General features: G+C 40.2%; 2 protein-coding genes across 2 annotated transcripts; one reads left to right on the forward strand and one right to left on the reverse strand.

Moving 5' to 3' along the window:
- Positions 1 to 1,596: 1,596 nt before the first annotated feature.
- On the reverse strand, positions 1,597 to 6,190 carry hsp90ab1 (heat shock protein 90, alpha (cytosolic), class B member 1). Its single transcript, XM_085383305.1, has 11 exons — positions 6,041 to 6,190; positions 5,714 to 5,920; positions 5,443 to 5,602; positions 4,983 to 5,116; positions 4,596 to 4,901; positions 4,322 to 4,487; positions 4,016 to 4,206; positions 3,378 to 3,525; positions 2,998 to 3,266; positions 2,217 to 2,550; positions 1,597 to 2,124 (listed from the first exon to the last, which is right to left on the reverse strand). The coding sequence occupies exons 1-11, from the start codon at positions 6,188 to 6,190 to the stop codon at positions 2,006 to 2,008; spliced, it is 2,184 nt and encodes a 727-aa protein (XP_085239431.1). The 3' UTR covers positions 1,597 to 2,005.
- A 2,302-nt stretch (positions 6,191 to 8,492) lies between these two features.
- rbm25b (RNA binding motif protein 25b) lies at positions 8,493 to 21,844 on the forward strand. The gene is made up of 17 exons (XM_085383304.1): positions 8,493 to 8,650; positions 9,164 to 9,264; positions 9,467 to 9,681; positions 9,780 to 9,837; positions 9,957 to 10,117; positions 10,207 to 10,392; positions 10,498 to 10,581; positions 13,373 to 13,650; positions 13,954 to 14,071; positions 14,360 to 14,449; positions 15,305 to 15,378; positions 16,967 to 17,117; positions 17,336 to 17,747; positions 18,777 to 19,072; positions 19,294 to 19,392; positions 19,485 to 19,532; positions 20,869 to 21,844. Exons 2-17 carry the CDS (start codon positions 9,186 to 9,188, stop codon positions 20,959 to 20,961), a joined length of 2,442 nt encoding a protein of 813 aa, XP_085239430.1. The 5' UTR covers positions 8,493 to 8,650; positions 9,164 to 9,185; the 3' UTR covers positions 20,962 to 21,844.
- The last annotated feature ends 28 nt before the right edge of the window (positions 21,845 to 21,872 follow it).

Consider the following 21,872-nt stretch of genomic DNA (forward strand, 5'->3'; position numbering starts at 1 on the left):
CAAACATCAGCCAGGAAAACATGACAAGGTATAGCAACGAGTGGTGTACCTTCCAAACCAACCTCAGGCATGTCTTTATCTACACCATACCACATGGAGAGAAAAAGACTTGCACTGCTGCTGCAAGGTGAGTAGGGTTTTCAAAGACACATCAAGGGAACACACAGTTCCCTAACTGTGTCATGGGGATGGTCTTATCCAATCCTTAAAGATATTTAGATTTTAAAAACATACTACTGTATCATTAACTACTGTTAGGGGTTTGAGTGGGGGATAGGCTGGGATAGGCTCCAAATGCACACAATGCTCTTAAGTGGCTGAGAAACGTAGATGTGTTGATTATACGGTGATATTTACACTGATATCCTTAAAAAACCAACTCATTTACTTTTACAGAAATGGACTGGTTCATTATGGTGTTACTGATAGGACAACACAGGGTAGAGAATGGCACTGAGGGACACGGTCAGCCCAAGCTTCACTATATGGCTACACCCCTGATTAAAGGGGCTCACTGCTGTAGTAGCAACTTAATTTTCATGTTCAGTGTCCACATATTTATTGTAATATACTTTGCACAGTCAGCTTTCCCTTACTGTCATGGCAAGTTTAACATGACCTTTACTAACCGTGCCTGGTTGATGCCGTTAGTCCCGCTGTCACTTTGTGCCGTATTTTTACATTTACATAACGTTGTCAGTATTTGCGCACACAGCGCAAGTCTTAAGAAGGTGGTCAAGTCATAGAGATAAGAGGTGGCAAAGAAGCAGCGGAGTCAGTTTCTGAATGACAGAGCTCAAGTTTCCTCACTATCACTTTGACTGGAGCGAGTGTGAGTGAGTTAGTGTGTGAGGGGACAGACACCCACACGTCACTGTTTTACTGACAAGAGTAGAAAAACTGCTGCCACCTACTCAAGCTTGTACAAAACACGACTTCCAGGAAAGCTACACGCTCTACATTTCCCCCAAATGTTCAGCTGATACCGCCTCACGCTTTGAAGAAACACGTGCCTCCAGCACATGGCTGTCCTTTAATGCAACGATCTGCATTTCTCAGTGCCGTTCTTTGTCAGATTAACAGGATTACTTAGTTTCTTTTTACTCCCTTCTCAGGCACACCTGCACTGGAATTTATGCAGCTGTATGAGAGGTCTTAAAGAGAAATTACAGATTTTAGTGAGAAGGCAAAGTAGATTTACATTAAACTGACCAGATCATACATTAACTCATTCACTGCCAGCCATTGGCAGTGAATGAGTTAAACCCATTGACTCATTCACTGCCATTGACGGCTATAGACGTCAATGGCAGTGAATGAGTTAATATGTAATGTAGTTGGCATTTTGATGCAGCTTTAAGCAAGGCGCAGGGTGGGTCTACTATTTACAATAGTAACACTTACAAAACTCATTCTTCTGGTTCTAAACCACTTGCATGCTGATGTTTGGAAATGGCTCTCACACTGTAGCATGTCCCCACCTAGTGGATACATTGACCAACTGCCCCAGTAAGAATTTTGAAGAAGTGTGCCAGGTCCAAGTATGTGTGCAAACACTTAGGGAATTTAAACTAAGGCATAAAAATACTACAAGACAAGGTCTCACATCTTTAATTTTTTTGCAAAACAAGACTTGGAATTACAGACGAGCCTGAACTCAGGCAAAGGAATCATACAGTCCTCTCTCCATGCAGTGTTGCACGTGAACAGCACTCCCCAAACCCTCCAGATGCGACTGTGGAATGTACTTGTGTTCACACATTTACCGCTCTGACATTTAAAACTCAGTGCAACAGGGTTCTCATTAAAACAAATGTGGCGTCACCATGTACTTCTACAGGAAAAATCAAGACAGCCTCTTAAAGAGCTCTTCAGTGTGAGGTGCCACACTCAAGAGCACCAATATTGGTCCACCACACAACATTAATAGCTATTTTTTTTACAGTTTAAGGATGAACAGTTGGAAAGGGAGGATTATGTGTTGAAATTTGGGGTGCCATCTTGTTTAATCCACTTCTTCCATGCGTGAAGCATCGTCCTCAGCTTCGCCTTCTAGGGGAGGCATCTCATCTGGGACTGCTGTAGTGGTGGTCTCCTCTGCGGGAATGTCGTCATCGTCAATACCTGAGAGCAAAAAAAAAGAAAGGAGTTGTTCACCTAGATCGATACCCACTTCTAGAAAGTAAAGAGGGTCTGGATCTGCACAGTTTTCTTACCAAGACCAAGTTTGATCATTCTGTAGATGCGGTTTGAGTGAGTCTGTGGGTCGTCCAGGGAGAAGCCTGACGACAGCAGTGCGGTTTCGAACAGCAGGATGACTAGGTCCTTCACAGCCTTGTCGTTCTTGTCAGCCTCAGCCTTCTGCCTGAGAGTCTCCATGATGGGGTGGTCAGGGTTGATCTCCAGGTGCTTCTTGGCCATCATGTAGCCCATGGTGGAGTTGTCCCTGAGTGCCTGGGCCTTCATGATCCTCTCCATGTTGGCGGTCCAGCCATAAGTACTTGTCACAATGCAGCAGGGGGATGACACCAGTCTGTTTGACACAGTTACCTGAAGGAGAAAGAAGACATTAAGATTTAAAGAGGCTCAGGTGACACATCTGATAATTTAAGGAGACAAAGTCAAGTTAGTCAAGCATGTTAGAAATAATACCAGCACATTACAACTTTAAATCTAGTCTAGTTAGTTTACTTCCCCAAATCCTTGCAAAAACGTAAGTACTAGATGCACATTACTGCAACAAGCACGAGTTTGACTGCATTCACTTTAGGGTTCAGATTTCAAACATGTACAGTGCCACATCTGGCAAAGAATACAAATCATTCGCATCACACCAAGACTGCAGGAACTCACCACAGTAGAAGTTGGGACCAATTAGACTACCTGTTACCAAACAAAATCCTGTCATCTACAGCTGTGAACTTTGAGACCCTAAATGTTAGAGCACGAATGGAAGTTTGGGTTAATCTTAGTTGGGCTCTCATTAGGATTACTGACCTTCTCCACTTTCTTGTCAAGGATCTCCTTCATGAGCTTGCAGAGGTTCTCAAATTTAGCCTTGTCATCCTCCATCTTTTTCTTCTCCTCCTCATCCTCTGGCAGCTCCAGACCCTCTTTGGTGACAGAGACCAGGGTCTTGCCATCAAACTCCTTCAACTGCTGGACACAGTACTCATCAATGGGCTCCGTCATGTACAAGACCTCAAAACCACGCTTACGGACACGTTCAACAAAGGCAGAGTTGGCCACCTGATCCTTACTCTCACCTACAAATGACAAAAAGCGATAAAGTTTGAATAAAACTGCATTTTTAAAACTTGTGTAAATGCAGTTCTCTCCTACCATTTCAGAAGCTACTTAAGGTTTATTTTACTCACCAGTAATGTAGTAGATGGATTTCTGGTTTTCCTTCATGCGGGTCACGTACTCCGAGAGGGAGGTAGTCTCGTCACCGGACTGGGAGCTGTGGTAACGCAGCAGCTCAGACAGCTTCTTGCGGTTTTGCGAGTCCTCGTGCACACCCAGCTACAAGTGAACAAATAAGATTTATCATCTTATCCAAAAACAACCTCATACACCAGTAGGTTAATGGATTCAAGTAAAACGTCAATCCCACCTGTGTATGGTCAGGTGAGATGGACTGCCAGCAATGTCAGAATTCTAGTCACACTGACATTGCACACTGCATGAATAGTTTGTCACTTTAGGCTTTTAATTAAATTCATGTTTTCAGGCTGCAGCATAAATGTAGGAAGTTCCTATTCCTAATGCAGATTTGACTGCATGGAATTACATAAATGCCAAAACAGCTATTCTACTGGGTTTTAAATATCTGTTTACTACAAAAACATCTACACTACTTTGAACAAGAGGGCTTTACAAACCAGATTAAAGAATAAAGAGGTAAACCTTTGAGGTCCATGAAGATGCACGGACATGAAACGAAGAGAATTTTAAGAGCCAACTTTCCTAAAGTCAAAGAAAAAAAGAAAAGTATCTAGAATATTATAAATACCTTGAGGTTCTTTGAGAAGGCTTCGTAGAACTTCTTGTAGTTTTCTTTATCCTCACCCAGTTCAGCAAAAAGCTCAAGACATTTCTTGACGATGTTTTTACGAATGACTTTCAGGATCTTGCTCTGCTGCAGCATTTCTCTGGAGATGTTCAGGGGCAGGTCCTCGGAGTCCACAACACCACGGATAAAGTCTGGAATAGCATACAAATGCTACACTAAACCTTTGCCTTTAAGCAATTCTTTACTGTGTGCTAAGCTGTAAATTAAAGTACTTTCAGACTAAAGGTAAAAAGCAAGTCATCTTACTCAGATACTCAGGGATGAGCTCTTCACAGTTGTCCATGATGAAGACTCTCCTGACGTAGAGCTTGATGTTATTCTTCTTTTTCTTGTTCTCAAAGAGGTCAAAAGGCGCACGGCGGGGGATAAAGAGCAAGGCACGGAACTCCAGCTGGCCTTCCACTGAGAAGTGCTGTAGAGGAAAATGACTCAGTTTAGCTTTATTTGTAGTTTATGACTAGATTAAAAGCCCAGTAGGCCAATTAAAACATGGAAGAGCTGTTCAGGTTAACCTGCTTACCTTAACAGCGAGGTGATCCTCCCAGTCATTGGTCAGACTCTTGTAGAACTCGCCGTATTCTTCGTTTGTGATGTCGTCAGGATTCCTGGTCCAGATGGGCTTGGTCTTGTTCAGCTCCTCCTGGTCGATGTACTTCTCCTTGATCTTCTTTTTCTTCTTCTTGTCCTTGTCTTTAGAGTCCTCCTCATCATCTGAGCCAACATCCTCAATCTTTGGCTTGTCCTCACCTTCCTCTTTCTCCTCCTTTTCTGCCTTTTCTTCCTCTGCCTCGTCGTCACTGACCTCCTTGTCACGCTCCTTCTCCACCTGCAGAGTCACATTACTTTAATTTTTACTTTGCTGTTCTTCAACGGTATTCTAACAACGTCCTCTCTAAAAGTCACTTACAAAGAGGGTGATTGGGTAGCCAATGAATTGAGAGTGCTTCTTCACGATCTCCTTGACCCTCTTCTCCTCGATGTACTCTGTCTGATCATCCTTCAGGTACAGGATGATCTTTGTTCCACGGCCGATGGGCTCACCTGTGAACAGTTGTGATGCTTTTAATACATTTTGTACTAAACAGTGTCCATGGATTCAAGATTCGATTTTTTAGATACTTCAACTCCATATTTAAGCCTCTAAAGGACGATGCCAACTTTAACGCCAAGAATGAAAACCACCCTCGTAATATTTTAAAGCTACATCGTAACCTCAGACACATGAAAAACAATACACAATTAACAACATCAAGACCATTAATAGTAAGAACTGCTTCCAATTAATGCGCAATCAGGGACATCCTTAGATGTACCCACAATATTTAAAAACAGGTTTAGTTCTGATATTGTAACATCAAGACACTTACTGTTGTCAACCTTGACTGTGAAGGAACCTCCAGCAGAGGACTCCCAGGCATACTGCTCATCATCATTGTGCTTTGTGATGACAACCACTTTCTCAGCAACAAGGTAGGCAGAGTAAAAACCCACACCAAACTGACCAATCATGGAGATGTCAGCACCAGCCTAGAGGAACACAGTCAGTTCTAATGTTAGATTTCAGCTCAATTGCGAACATGGAAAATGCTGTCCTCTTATAAAGCGTCCCTACAGTTCCATGATGCATTCCCTTCATACCTGCAGGGCCTCCATGAAGGCCTTGGTACCAGACTTTGCGATGGTACCCAGGTTGTTAATGAGGTCGGCTTTGGTCATACCGATTCCAGTATCGACCAAGGTCAGGGTGCGTTCAGCCTTATTGGGAACGATGTCAATTTTCAGATCCTTGCCACTGTCGAGCTTGGAGGGATCAGTCAGGCTTTCATAGCGGATTTTGTCCAGAGCCTGCAAATGTTTAAACAACAGGATTAAAACTAACATTCTTTAAAGCATTCAGAAACACAAAAAAAGGCTAAAAATAAATGCATTAGTACTGAATGAAAAGCTCTGCGCCTGCTAACTTACATCAGAAGCATTGGAAATCAACTCCCTGAGAAAGATCTCTTTGTTGGAATAAAAGGTGTTGATGATCAGCGACATCAGCTGAGCGATCTCAGCCTGGAAGGCAAAGGTCTCAGCCTCCTCATCTTGGTGCATTTCTTCAGGCATCTGCATTAAAACAGTTTGTGTATGCTTTAATAAAATGGGTGGATTTCGATGGAAACAGGATGATAAAGCTAATTACGGGGAGACAGATCCGGTTAAACTACATACATTCAACTACTTTCAGTTTCGCAAATTGTATCGTCGTTTGATCCTGTCAGAAGTCGGTTACATAATATGGATAACTGCCGTCATGTTGCGGAAGTGGCCGTTAACCAACATGGCGTCGAGCGGCAGACAATGGACCCCGCAAACACGTGCTAAGGAAAAGCTACTGATGAAAATAACGAAAAAAAAAGCTTATGCAATGCGGCAAAATAGGTTCCCCCAGAAGAGCAACTTAAAGCCATGTATTAACGACGGCAAACGTGACTGTCATATAAAACTGCTCTGCCACCAATTCGAATAAATAACAGCTAAAAACACCAGTCACTTAAGACTAGCATAAATCTGAAAGCATTGGCAACTTGAGACTAACTCGTGCGTTTTATAGAAACGCGAGAGCAACGTGAACAACGGGGACTAAGCGAAATCGACTCAAGCCAGTTCACTTTATTCTTATAAACATTTAAGAGGATTTATTCTGTTAATGTGGACCAGTCGTACAATATATGAACAGATACAGCGCTGTCATGTTCGCCACACCACACCTGCCTTGGTACTACACACGGCTGGGGCAGTGCGGCAGAGTGCAGCATTTACACTGCTCGACGTCTACATGACAAGTGTAAACATTTCTTACTCCACAGTAATTAAAATCCAAAATTCTGACTACTACAGTGATAACTGTGATATGTTAGCTGTCCCTGACCAGAGTTACTTAAGGTTACAACCGTAACTCGTGAGAATAGGAGCTGTATACTTCAATGACTGTTTAATAAAAGGTCAAATATCAAAGGTTAAAGCACGTAGCAACCGACAAGAAAACGCTCGTCTACATACCTTGTTAATTTCGTTGACTTTTCTTGAATAAAATGCAACCAAATCGCTATCCCTTATGCTGTCTGACGCAGAGAAATGGAAAGGGGCCTCCTTTTAATAGACCGGTATCTTTATACACGTGCTTCACGGTGCAGTCGTATCCATCCGCGGTGCGCCATCTAGTAAGGAGAAGTGCATCAAGTGAATTACAGTTAATGTTTTAAGGCTACATTCACCATGTGATGAGTTTGAATGAAGACTTGAGGAAATACGATAGCTAAATAAATAAATATGATATTATTAAGACATTTTAGCAGGTATTAATTCAGTGGATTGAAGTGCAATGTGTACTAAAGAAAACAAATCTCTGGAGATTTAAAGCCATTATATTAGGTATACAAACACAAGGGGACTTTTTCAAGATTAATTAGTAAAGTGAATCCAAAAACACTATACTAATCTCCTGGAAAACACAGTATTACAGTTTTATTTCTGAGACAAGCGCATCATTGCTGCCATCTTGTGGCCGTTAAAACCAAAAACGAAAGTATTGTAAGAACCGATCTATTTTATACCAGTTTCCAGAGCTGCCGCGATATGCTATCAATGTAGAATTTAAATCAGTCTAACAAATAAAGTCAATAAAACTCACAAGTATACTGTTAATTTCCCGAGAGACCAACAAATACTTTGGATCTTTTTAATCTGATGGAGGAATATTCAAAAACATGCAGGGTGTGCTTCGTTTCTTCTAGCACTTTCCATGAAAATCCCGCCTAAAGTGACGTCACGCGATGTCAGTCGCAGTCTTCACATAACAGCCGCTGTCTCGGAGAGGCACCGACAAAAAACAAAACGAACATAGAAACAAAACAAATAAACAAAACCAAAACGCTGCTTATGCAATAAATAAATAATTAATCTTCAGATATTTATTCTGTCGGATGTCAAAATTATTATTTTATTCGTAAAAGACATTATGGAGGATCTCCTATGCACAAATAATAGACTACGTCTTTGGATTACATATTAATGTAATTAAATAAAAATCTAAATTGACGGTGTCTTAAAATTTCCACAAAGTAGTACATACAAGTGCAGGAGTTATCTTATAGTATTGAAATCTATTTTTAACCCAGCAAACCTTCAACATCGACAAACGCTCCCTAACGTTATGTTTCATTAACCTTCTAGACGACCTTTAGGAATGCTATCTAAATATTAATAATAATAAGAGTAGTGATTTTTCTTATGGATGTTAATATTATAATACTAGTATAAAACTATACTCTAATGCTAGTAATAATAGTAGTACAGTTATTGCCGCAGTAGATACTAGTATCGTTAGTAAACTCCGTCCAGTGGTCAAGTCTTGGTGTACAAAGCAAGCGCTCATGTAGTGTTGCTCGTAAAGCGCTTGCGTCAAATGTTTTTTTTTTGAAGGCCCGACTAGCCAACGTGCTAATCCAACATTTGGAACGTTAGAGGAATTTTCACAATTACTAACCTTCTGAGAATATTTTTATTCTTTTAAACACCGCCTGATTAAAGGTATGTATACCTGGGCATGTGTAGATTTATCTTGAACTTTAACTTTGCCCGCTAATAGTTGAGTGTTGTTTGTTAAGTAACGCCAGGTTGCGCTAATATTAGCTTAGCCTAAGTCTATGCCGGGGACACTGGAGCGTGCTCGGTGCTAGCTTTAGCTAACTAAGCTGCTAGTTTTTTGGCCGCATAAACAGTGAACAAATTAACTCGTTGTAACACAATAACAATACGTGGCTCCTGGGACTTTATAATAGTCACCCTACAAACGCCATCCCATTGAGCTAAGCTAAGTTTAAGTATTGTTGCTGCTGGGCAGCAGAAGTCACCGACGGGTACTTCAAATTCATATGACTAGATACCAATGAACATCGCTGTGCTTTCTCACTTATAGTGTTGTTGGGTTAAACTAATCTTTTTACAAGTTTGGCTCTTTGTTCTAATTTACATTGTTTAGAGGACTTGATTTAATTACACATCTGGTGCTGCTGATAACGGGTATCTTGGTTCTTTCTTCAGGTTGGTCCAGTTCACTTCCACAATGTCCTTCCCCCCTCATTTAAATCGGCCGCTGTTGCCACCTCCAGGCATCCCTCCTCAGTACACAGGCTTCCCCCCAGGTAAGCACCCTTCTGTTTGGCGTTCATCTGTTTTGTTTCAGGTTTACCACAATGTCATTATTAAGAGGCATATTCACAACACGGTAGTTGAGATTCGCTACATTACTGAAAATATTTGAGAATCGTTTTACTAATCTGCAGTCATAGATCTTAAGTGAAAATGGTGTAATTGCTTGTTGCATGTTTTCTTTGGCTGTTTCAGGAGCCCCTATGATCCCAGTTCACATGGGTATCATGGCCCCCACACCAGTAATGGTTTCTTCAGTACCAGTGCTCAGCAAGCCTGCAGTCCCTAAGAGGGAAACCATTGCTGTGATTGCCAAAGACAGTGATGAGAACAGTGGCCCCACTACAACAGTGTTTGTGGGGAACATATCAGAAAAGGCTTCAGACATGTTGATCAGACAGCTGCTGGCGGTAAGATGGGGAACACCCATTCTATTTGTAGAACTACACCAGCAAAGGCAGACACCCTCTTAAGTTGACAACTTTATTTTTTCTTTGTAATTATATAGAAATGTGGAATTGTTTTGAGCTGGAAGAGAGTACAAGGAGCCTCTGGCAAGCTTCAAGGTAATTTTTATTATTAAAAGATGAAGAATATCTAGATACATGGCAAACCGTCAATTCAGTCTATAAATAAACATTTGATCATGCCCTTATGTCTATTTATATGTCAATATTTGTTCCAGCTTTTGGTTTCTGTGAGTACAAGGAGCCAGAGTCCACACTGCGAGCCTTACGACTGCTTCACGACCTCCAGATTGGAGATAAAAACCTACTTGTGAAAGTTGATGCCAAGACAAAAGCACAGCTGGATGAGTGGAAGGCCAAGAAGAAGACTGCAAATGGGGTATGAATTTTGTAACAGCAATTCAAATAAATGTTTGCAACAGCTAGAGAAGGTGAAAAATTGCTAAACTTGACTCATTTTATTGACAGGATAAAAAGAGTGAAGATGCAGGAGAGGATGAGGAAGAAGTGTTAGATGAGGAGACAAAGAAGAAAGATCAGATTATCAAGGGCGCCATCGATGGACTGATGCGGGAATATGCTGCGGAACTTAATGCACCTTCACAGGATGATGAGTCCCAGCGACGAAAGAGAAAAAAGGAGAAAAAAGAAGAGGTGCTAACCTTGATTAATTGTTAACTTGTGCTACTGTTTTGTTTACTCCTTAGCTTGAAAGTGAGCATTGTTATTTCAACCTGTCAATGCGTTGTTTTTCCTCAGGATGACATAAACACTATTGACATGGAGGAGGACAAGAGGGACCTGATTTCCAGAGAGATTAGTAAATTTCGTGACACTCACAAGGTAAAGTGGCTTCTTTGATCTTGTAGTTGACATTTCAGGTTTTGGACAGCAGTTCACTCCTAGAGCTTGCACATTTAGTTGACACAGTTTTTTTTTTTTTTTTTTTTTTTTGCCCTAACTCAGTAACATGCATACTCTACTATAGATTGGCGGTCCCTAAAACAACACCACCAAACATATTATTCTGCCCTAAACTATATGAAATGTTTTATTTTCAATGTTTGAACACTACAAGTGGGCAGACAGCTAGTGTATTCTTGTCACCTTTCTCAGGCGTGATTTGACACCTGCCACTATTGCCAAACTATCTAGGTGTGACCATTATAGATCCATATCTTCATTCATCACACAAAAATGCATGGAGACGATGTAAAGTTACTTAAAAGCTAATCTATTCATTAAACCCCACCATTATGATAGTGATCATATGGTGACTAAAGCAAGATGAATCTCAGAGCTTTGGAAAAAGTTGCCAGGATAGGATGTAAGTATCAGCCTTCATTTACTATATACATATACTGGGCGTCCCCCTCTTGAGGACTTGCATTGGGGCAACTGTGCTGCTCAGTTGTGTGTGTGTGTGTTGGCCTTGATTTAGCCAACCTTTCCACCACGCAAAGACAGTTTCCCTAGATCATCCTGAATTTATGACAGCATTGGTGCTTCACTCGAAAGCTGATGAGTCAGTGAACCTGTGCGAGTCCTCTGTAAATTATGGTCTGTCATAATGGTGTTCATGTTGAAGCACAAGGACTCAGTAACTACTGCAGTGACTTTGGCTGTAGCCTTATTATTCTAGTGTGGGGTGGGGGCGCCCTCTCCACAGCAGTAAGATGATCTGAAGACTAACAAGGTACGTGCTCTCTGTATGTTTTGTTGTGGAATTTCTTTCTTCTCTCTCTTCCATTTGATAAATATCTTACTCTCTCTGCATTAGTTTTTATTTTTTTATGAACGATTAGTTAGTGAGTTTATTCAATCAACTGTTTAAATTCTAATTTTTATTAAAACAACAGGGACGGTAGCAATCTAGTTGGGTTTTGGATGCATAACTGTGGTTTGCTTGAAGTGTCCTCCAGCTGTAATCGTGATCTTGCCAAAACAGCGTTTAAACAAAGGGAGAAATTTCTGCTGCCTGTTGTGACCTACCATATTTGGGCTGATTGATTTTTAGCCCCAGAGGAAAAAAAGAAGTCATACTTAATTCAATATCATTATGATTATTTAATGTGGTTAATCAGTTTTTAGTGAGTGACTTTGCAGGGAGTGAATTCAGGCTTTTTATGGGGAAAGAAAATTAAAAGAAGCACTTAAATGCTGAAAGTATTTTTGCAAAATGTTTTAATAATACCAGATTTTTCTTTATAATTATAAGTTTGCCTAAATATTACTGCTTATATACACCCATACATGCTTACTATAAATAAATAGAATTAAATTTATTTTTTACATGGTCGCATGTTTATTTAGCCTTGGCAGACAATGCAGAGGTAAGTAAAAAAAAAAAAAAAAATTAAAAGAAAGGAAAAAAACACCTAACGTGAAATCATAGATTTTAATTAGAGCTAGGGTATTAAATAATATAAAGACAATTTAACTGGAGCGTTATAGATTTTTAAAATAATTAACATCTATGTTATCTCTGTCATGTCACATGTTTCTTTCTCTTGAGATGCATAACACCCAAGGCTTTTAATTAGTTAGTTATTGTAAAGACCAACTGACTGCATATGACTTGTACAAGAAAACTTTGTAAAGTTATTTTCCATCTAACCTCAAATACAACAGTGCCAATGTAAGAGGAATGCAAAATGATGAACATAGTATTATATTAAGGCTCAGTATATTCAATCATTGTTTTTAAAAGTCTTATTTTGCATCAGATGCCAGTATAACTGCAAAGGAATTCTGGTTAAAGCCTTGTGTGTGATGTCCATAAAACCAGAGTTTGGTGTGTATGTGTGTGTGTGTGTGTGAATAATCAGTCCTGAAGAGCTCCTGAAGACTTCTGCAGGGGTAAGACCGTTTCTACAATTTCATTTATCTGTTCAGAAATATAACTGATGTTCATAATGTTTATTTTTTTGATTTTAGCAAAAATACCAAATGCCATGTTACTCATTGAAGGAAAGGCTGTTGTTGTTTGATGACGATGATAATGATGATGCTTAAGCAAGACAGAATCCCATAACATTTTTCCCTTGTATACCGTGTGACCTGCTTTCCTCCCAGGCCTAACTTAAAAGGCTTGTAAGGGCAGCGAAGGGCTGAGTCCATAGTTCAACACCTGTAAGTCACAAATAACTAGTTCAAAAAAAAAAGACTGATGCCTGTTTTCTGTTTTTGTTTTCCTTGTTCTGAGAGGAGGACTCTTAAGGAGACAAAAAGCATTGTCATTTCCCGCGTTTTCTTTTGTTTTTGTTTTTTTTGTTATGAATGCCTCAAGTTGGATATGTTCCACGGGTCTTTAAGGCCATTAAAGTGGTTTCCAGTTCTATTCTTGCTAAGCTGTAGTTTATGCTGCAGGCTTCAAGCAATAAACTTTGTCCTATAGTTTTAGATTAATGTTGAAGCTGTCTCTCTGTGGGGGGAGAGCTTTTTGATTGTTCCTGGTTTTCCATTTAGGATTCTGGCTTCTTATACAAGCTTTGCGCTGATTAGCAAAGAGCATGTTCATCTATGAAACCAAAACCTGGAAACCACTTGATCTGTGCACAGCTGTGAATTGGTTGCAGGGGCTCCCTGCATCTTGTGTGGCATAAGCTGAACCTGTCTGTATTTTACTCTGCAGAAACTTGAGGAAGAGAAGGATAAACGAGAGAAGGAGCGGCTGGAGTTTGAACGTGAAAGGAGGGAACGGGAAAAAGAGCGAGAGCGGGAAAGAGAGCGGCGGGACCGCGAGAGGGAAAAGGAGCGAGAGCGGGAACGGGAGAGGGAACGAGAACGTGAGAGAGACAGAGATCGAGACAGAGACAAAGACCGTGACCGCAGGACCAGGGAAAGGGAACGAGAGCGAGAACGGGAGAGAGACAGAAGCCGTGACAGGAGTGCCGACCGCAGCCGATCCAGGTGAAGCAAAAAAAACCCAGAATAATGTATAAAGACACATGTTGCAATTAAACACATGCAAATGTTTGCAGGTACTTTGCTGGTGACTGAATTCTGACAAGTTTCTGCAAGCTGATTTTCTCAGGATTTAATTGAAACCGCTTGAATTTTAAATTGAAATGTTAAAATTCATATCATCTCATTTTGATGAAACTCCTTAAGACTATGTACCATGCTTGATCAACACCTTAGTACTTGGATTTGCCATGTGTTTCTATATGGTCACAAATAAAAGAAAATGTATCTATGATTTCATTGTTGCAGGGAGGTCAGCCGAGACAGAGACAGAGAAAAGAAGAGAGACCAAGAGGATGAAGAAGAAGCATATGAACGCAGGAAACTGGAGAGGAAACTTCGAGACAAGGAAGCAGCCTATCAAGAGGTGGGACTGGCTGTGCTAAAAATGATAAAAGCCATGCGCTGAAGCTATCCTACTAGCAGTGAGGTCACAGCTTCTATTTCCTACTATACAAACTGTTTGTCTGAGAAAGTCAATACAAGCAGTAAAATTCAATTAAAATGATTCTTTATACGTCAAAAAAAATCCAATAAATCTTCAGCATCATTTCTATTTTTAGCAGAGTAACAGCCCTTGTATTACTCGTTTACCTTAGCTAGGGGTAGTTCTTGTGTGATGTTTGCAGCTTGCCTGACAATATATTTGTTGTAGCGGCTGAAAAACTGGGAGCTGAGGGAGAGGAAGAAGGCACGGGATTATGCTAAGGAAGCTGAGAGAGAAGATGAACGCCGACGAGAAATGGTAAGCGGGTTCTGAATGATCACTGGTTCTGTACTATTATACAAGTTAAGTTCATACTGTATTTATTTAACTTGGGATTTGTATAGCAAAGTAACTTTGGGGTTAACTCTGGGGTTACAGAGTTAAAGTGGTTTATTTATTACCAGACTACATTGATATGTTGCGCTGCAGACTTAACCTGCTCTGGTAAAGGTTAGAATAGAGATAAGAGATGAACACACAGAGCCACAGCCTTCAAACTAATCAGTTTTCTGGAAATGGTATTGCCTTGTTTGGAGAAACCTTTGGACCTCAGGGTGCAGGTAGTTGGAGGCTTTGTATGTTTTTGAGATGGTCTGCACCCTAAGCCTTGTACTCGCCAAATTTAATTTAAGATTTGCAAGAAGGCTAAACCTGCTTACTAGTTTGAATTCTTTACTAACAGACCCACTAACACACCCTGTTCATCTGAATGCACTTATAGTTAGACCCAAGGCTGCCTTATCGAATTGATAACCACCTTTGTGTAAATGCTTAGCCTAATTTTTTTTTATCTTGGTGTGATTAAAGCCAGATAAGGAAGTCATATCCTGGGTATGTTGATTATATTTTATAGCAGAGCAGTCAGTTTTTCCCGCAAAACTACCTAAACACGTCTGTTTTTCAGTTTTAAGCTAAAACGTTGAAATGTTGTCTTTGTGGGATGCATTTAACGAGTTTGAAGTCTGCTATTTTTGTCAGTTAAAAAGAATTCCACTTCATATCTTGTGTTGTCCATGCTGTGTTCATATGATTTAGTTTACTAATTCAGACAGGTAGAATTTGTTAGAAGTAATTTTTGTGGAGAAGTTCATTTTTGTCCTTTGTTTTCATTAGATTAAAGAAGGCAAACGGTTAAAAGAGTTTCTTGAAGACTATGATGATGACAGAGATGACCCCAAGTATTACAGGTGAGTGTTAACCCAGGTCATCAAAAACAAATGCACTTATGCAGGATCCTAATTGGCTAATTATAGGTCACTATAAATCCACTCTAACAAATTTCCTATACATATAATGTTGTTTGCCATACACTGCCGATTTCCTGTTGCCACCAGGCAGCACTATGAATGTGACCTAATATTGACACATACAGTGAAGGAATTCAAATTCAAAATTCAAATTCAAATTTTATTTGTCACGTACACAGTACGATATGTAGTGAAATGCTTGGACAACTGCTCGTGACCTAAAGAAAACAAAAAAGGAAAGGCTATGAATAAGATAGGAAATAAATATGAAAAATTAAAAAGGGTAAATTTAACTAGGAAGGAATAAAATATAAATTAAGGTTAAAAAGGAAATAACTGTACAACACAAATTAGAATGAAGGGTAAATTTAACTGGGAAAGAATAAGATAAAATATATAAATTAAAGTTGAAAATAAAATAACTGTACAACAAAATACACAATATAGAACTATATAAGAATGTATGAAGAAATATAAATATATACACAATAACAGCAGCTGTACAAGTATTAACTGGAAATGAAGAATATAATGTCCAGTGTTGTGCAATCCACATTATGTCTTGTGCAGTGCAAATATGCTTAAAGTGATTTAAGTGATGAAGTGAAAACAATGTCCAGAATGTCCAGTGTGTGTGTAAGAACTATATGTGTGGGTCAGTACTGTGTGGTGGTGTGATTGAGAGACCGTATCGCCTGCGGGAAGAAGCTCCTCCTCAGTCTCTCTGTGTTGGTCTTCAGGGAGCGGAATCGCTTTCCTGACCTCAACAGAGAGAACAGTCTGTTGTTGGGATGGCATATCTCAAAATTTTATGGTAGTGGCTGCAAGAGTTTTACATGACATTTCCAGATGGCAATATGTAACCATATTCATAGCCGCTAATCTATGATTATAGTTAAATACTGCCACGCCCATGTTCAGAGGCAGACCCTTATCAAACATGAGAAGTTTGGTTAATGAGTGAATTACAGGAAATTAAAATTTCATGGGGAATGATTGAAATTTTCTATGGCAACATAGGGGCGCTCTTCAGTGAAAACTTAAATCCTTTGCAATTTACCTACAAGAGTTTTTATTTATTTAATTTTATTATTTATTTATTTATTTTTGTGTGTGTACCGTGCTGTGTTACGTATGTTTATTAAATGTTATACATATACACACAACACAGCAGCGGGGCTCCTGTTTTGCAGAACGGTGCTATAGAGTCATTTTGCTCCACCCATGCACATGCCCATAACATGTGTATATTATCAGTAGACCTGACACGTGCAAAATTTAATTAGAATTAGAGCATGTGTAGGACTTTAAATAAGCCAATTTCTTTTCTTATTATTCTTTTTCTTTTTTCTTTTTTTTTCCTTTTTTTGGGGGGTAAGAAATAAAAAAACACAAAACAAAACAGAGCATACACAATAGGGCCTCCTCACTATCAGCAGATCCTGTGTGACCCACATGTGGCTCATGGCAGCGCATGCAGTACTGCAGCCATTGTTCTGAAAGCTGTTATTTTCCGTATGACCCCTAGGGGCAGTGCACTGCAGAAGCGTCTCAGAGACCGAGAGAAGGAGATGGAGGCGGATGAGCGTGACAGGAAGAGGGAGAAGGAGGAGCTGGAAGAGATCAGACAGAGGCTGTTAGACGAGGGACATCCAGACCCAGACGCAGAGCTACGCAGGGTATGCTTGTCTGTAATGTAATATAAATGTGTGTGTTTGCCTGTATCTGTCTGAGCTGAGTGGGGCATGCTGTCTGTTGTCTGTGTGAAGGTCACTTTATCGTCTGAGTCGCTCTGCACATTATGTACGTCTAGCTGTCATTATCTGTTGACCTTCTTTTCTGTAAAATGCTGTGATTGGATGATTATTTTCTGCATATCTGCCTGTTATTGGTCCAGATGGAGGAGGAAGAGGAGGAGCGTCTGAGACAACCTCCCATCGTCCAAGAGCCAGAACCTGAGGAGGAACGTGAGCGCCACAGGGGTTCACGAGATCACCGGGAGCGCCGACAGGAGCCGGAGAGGGCAGATTCACGCTCACGACCCCCCCAGTCCGACAACGAGGTGGAAGAGGGTGAGGAGGAAGATTATGACAACGATGAAGACAACCCAGACGTGAAACCACGCCTAAAGCCCACAATGCGACCAATCACAGCAGCGCCTTCTGTGTCATCAGCCAGTGGGAATGTGTCTCCCAACACGCCCGGGGAAGAGTCACCCTGTGGCATCATCATCCCCCATGAAAACTCCCCACCTGAGGCTCTTCCGCAAGAGGAACACCGGCCAAAGATTGGCCTCAGCCTGAAACTGGGTGAGTCTAAAAGATCTTTTACCTCATTACAGAATGAACAGACACACAGCATACCCATGTAAATATGAATTCAATAATCGATTAGTTGATGGGCAAAAAGTAGCAAAATGTTCAATAAGTGATAAAAAAAAATTCATAACAAGGAAATAAGTTTTTTGCATTTTTTTTAAGTTGCATTCTATAGACAAATAATTGTTTAAAACTGGTTTTAGGGTAAAAAAAAAAAGAATAATAGGTGATGTGTTGCTTTTCTTCAGGTTTTGATCTTGTCTGAATGTAGTCAAGGTAATTTGGCACCTGCTACACTGTTTGGTTAGTGTGAATTGGACTGAAGGAAAGGATATTTCTATATTTTAATTTATTTTGAAGCTAAATAACTTCATAGGAGCAAATCTATAATACACAGATTCCTACATGGATCAGGCCGTGTTCCAGAAAGCATGTTTAACAAACTCTGACTCCCGTCCACTTCATTGTTTCTGTCACCTCAGTGTCTTCACTTTGAGTGTTTGTGGGTATTTAAAGAAAGCCATCATCAATGGAGCTCAAATACCAATATTCACCATGGCAACAGATAATTAAAGAGCAGAGCCTCAATTTTCATCTAGTGGACTGAGGAATATGAATATGAATCATGAAATTCGTCTGAAAAACAGAGGGGGACTTATTTTAATCGGTGTCATCTGCTCAGGCATCATTTATCAAACCTAATTTTCCTTTAATAGATGAAATCTGGCAGAATTCCAGTTTTACATCTGATGTTTTCTTGAATCGAAATTTTAATCCGACAGTAACAAAATGGAAGTTATGACAGTGTTTTTAGTGTTTTTAATCAGGTACATTTTTGCAAGGTAATGTGCCTGAATATGAGCTTTGATATGAACTATATGAATGTCAGGCAGGTGTTTCAATTGTTTCAACATTTTCAGATGCTGTTAAGGGCGTTTAAATAACTCTGGGGTTGCAGAGACAGAATTCTTGCTCCTTAACTACAGACAGAACAGTAGTTAAACTCTGTGTCCTTGCCAGGTGCCACGGGAAGCCCCAGTCAACCCAACGCCGGCAAGAGGAAGAAGCTTCCGGTGGACAGCGTGTTTGACAAATTTGATGACGAAGAGGCCGATGAGCAGCCGCGCAAGAGGAAGCTGGTGCCCCTGGATTATGATGATGACAAGAGCCTCGGGGTGGACGGTGCTGGACTTTCCAGCATAAAGGGAGCCAATGCTGAGGAGAAACGCAAACACATCAAGAGCCTGATTGAAAAGATTCCCACCGCAAAGCCCGAGCTCTTCTCGTACCCACTGGACTGGTCCATGGTTGACACGGTGAGGAGAAGAGGGACAATTTGTGGCATCTCACTGAGTGTGTCTTATTTTTAATCCATTTATAATTAAGCAAGTTAGAAAAGAAAACCTGTGCTAAGAATATTTTACTCGCAGGATTTAAATGATCAAGGAGGGTCAATTCACAACCTTATTTTCTGCTTATTGCTAAAAAATAATATAGAAACGGTGAATATTTCTCTTTGTCATCCCTTTTCCTACAGACGTTAATGGAACGGCGTGTTCGTCCCTGGATCAATAAAAAGATCATTGAGTACATCGGAGAGGAAGAGCCAACGTTAGTGGACTTTGTCTGCTCCAAGGTAATAGACATGTCACTAGTTGACATCTGTCTTAGAGAAAGTGGAACGATTAAAATGTAAACTTTCTGATATTTTCCTCTGTGTACTTTCAGGTGATGGCCCACAGTACACCGCAGACTATCTTGGACGATGTTGCCATGGTGAGCAAAGACACAGTTTATAGATGCTTGTTTATGTGGTTTCTCTGTGATTGTATTTCTTCTGAAATTTATACTGAGCATCAAAACGGGGAAGGAAGGTGATTTAAATGGCTTTGGACGTAGCATAGTTTTTGGTGCCACAAGCATGGTCTAAATATTTCAGAAACTGCTGATCTGCTGGGATTTTCCCATATAACCACCTCTAATGTTTGAAAAAGAGAAAATATTCAGTGAGTGACAGTTCTCTGGGTTCAAAAGCGTTGCCAGGCTGCTCGAGCTGATATGAAGGCCACAGTAATTCAAGTTTCCCACTTGTTACAAATAAAGTATGCAGAAGAGTATCTATGACTACACCGTGTCAGACCGTGAACCTGAATGGGCAAAAGCAGCAGAAGACCACTCCTGTCAGCTGAGAACAGGAAACAGAGGCTTGGATCACACACCGTCTCATTAAAATCAGACAACAGAAGATTGAAAAGTATTGAGTGATCTACTGAATCTTGAGTTCTGCTGCAGCAGTCATATGGTAGGATCAGAATCCTACCTTATATCAACAGTTTAGCTTGATGGTGGTTGCGTTATAGTGTATGGGGATATTTTCTAAACCCGTTTTAGATCCCTTAGTACCAACTGAGCATCACCTAAACTATGCAGCCTACCTGTGCATTTCTGCTGAACATCCGTGTACAGTGTACTCGCCTTCTGATTCCAGGAGGATGTGTCACAAAGCTCGTATCATTTTAAACTGGCTTTTTGAACATAATAGTGAGTTCACTGTACACAAATGGGCCTCCAGTCACCTGATATCAAACTAAGAAAGCACCTTTTGAGATGTGAAAAAGTGCAAGATTCACATCATATCAGCAAAAATCTCAGCGCAGTGGTTCTAGCGCCTTTAGTAAATCAGGGACATCAAGAATTAAGGCAATTCTGGAGGCAAAAGAGTGCAACAGGTATTAGCACGGTGTACCTAATGAACTGAAGAGTATGTTAGTTCCATCTGATTTAAGATGTGTGGGGGGAGATTTATGAGGGGAGATTTCAGGCGCACCTCTTATCGATCAAGGTGAGTGCCAGATAAAAATGTAACCCTTTAAGGCAACTGAAGTTGTAACATTTGACTAAGAGTTCAAGATCTTTAAAGAAACTGGCCTTGAAATGTTTTAATGTCTCTCATTCGATGGCACAAGTAGAGCCATGTCAAATGAGATGTATTTTAATTAGCAGTTCATGGTCAGTATTTTAACATATTCACCTTTTCCACATACACGTCATGAGTTTTGGTTAGTCCTCTAAGTTTCTTTCGATATCTAACTTTCCGTTTGTTCCGGGTCAGGTTCTTGATGAAGAAGCTGAGGTCTTCATAGTGAAGATGTGGCGGTTGCTCATTTATGAAACTGAAGCAAAGAAGATTGGGCTGGTAAAATAATCGTTGGCTGACTGAAGATGAATTCCTCTTCTCCTTTACCTTCATTGTGTATAATACTGTAGCGAATTTATGTCACCCCAGAAGACGTGACTGACCATACCAGTACAGACTGTAACTGCAGATTCTGCTCATTCTCACATTTGCACCAGTTGTTAGGTCTTTTTTTTTTTTTCCCCTCCTTCTTCTGTTTAAACATACTCAGGCTGCATCCACCTCCTCCACTCTGCAGGTGCTGATTGTGTCTATGTGCTTTTGTGTATATACAGTTTGTCATTATTTGGTTATGAAGAAGCTACAGCTCTGGCCACCCAGGGTCACTGTGTTGGAGATGAGACCCTTTAGTCGCATACTTTTTTTTTTTTTTTTTATATATATATACATGCCAACACACACCGAGTGAGAACAGTTTGCAGGTTTGCTACAAACAGTTCACCATTTCTCAAACTATTCTTTTGAGTTGTGAAATTGGGCTTACAGTTGAATGTGGGTTGGTTAAGTAGGCACAAACTAAAGCGTATGAATGACTACAGCTATGTTTTTAAAATAATTACAGGGGTATTTATTAAGGGTTTTTGGATGCAACTGAATTTTATTTCTGTAATCAGTACACACAAATTCTTCCCCTCTCCCTCAATTTCTTGTCACATTCCTGACGAACAGGCATGTTGTTTTCAGACCATCTCTAAAACATCTAGTTGTCATTTAAAATGTGTCTACTGACAAGACCCATAGGCACTGTGTCATCCTCAATGCTGTAAAAGCACACGTCATAACCACTATAGGAAAATGAGCTAAGAACGAAAACAATTGAAATTGTGAAGATGCTCTCCATTTGTTTTTGTATTGGTGAACATTTGAATAAATAATTTTTATAATCATTTGACTTGAGATCTAAGTTTTCTGAATATTAA

The sequence above is a fragment of the Rhamphochromis longiceps genome, linkage group LG15 (genome assembly GCF_057381845.1).
Source record: "Rhamphochromis longiceps isolate RC_006_pf linkage group LG15, R_longiceps_female_GT1.1, whole genome shotgun sequence".
NCBI classification, from domain to species: Eukaryota; Metazoa; Chordata; class Actinopteri; order Cichliformes; family Cichlidae; genus Rhamphochromis; species Rhamphochromis longiceps.

Coding starts and splice junctions, on each gene's coding strand:
- hsp90ab1 (XM_085383305.1), bottom strand. CDS start 6,190: ATGCAGATGCCTGAAGAAATGCACCAAGATGAGGAGGCTGAGACCTTT. Junction 4,902..4,982: donor GCTACCCAATCACCCTCTTT/GTAAGTGACTTT, acceptor GTGACTCTGCAG/GTGGAGAAGGAGCGTGACAA. Junction 2,125..2,216: donor AATGATCAAACTTGGTCTTG/GTAAGAAAACTG, acceptor TTTTGCTCTCAG/GTATTGACGATGACGACATT.
- rbm25b (XM_085383304.1), top strand. CDS start 9,186: ATGTCCTTCCCCCCTCATTTAAATCGGCCGCTGTTGCCACCTCCAGGC. Junction 14,450..15,304: donor ATGAACGCCGACGAGAAATG/GTAAGCGGGTTC, acceptor TGTTTTCATTAG/ATTAAAGAAGGCAAACGGTT. Junction 15,379..16,966: donor GATGACCCCAAGTATTACAG/GTGAGTGTTAAC, acceptor TATGACCCCTAG/GGGCAGTGCACTGCAGAAGC.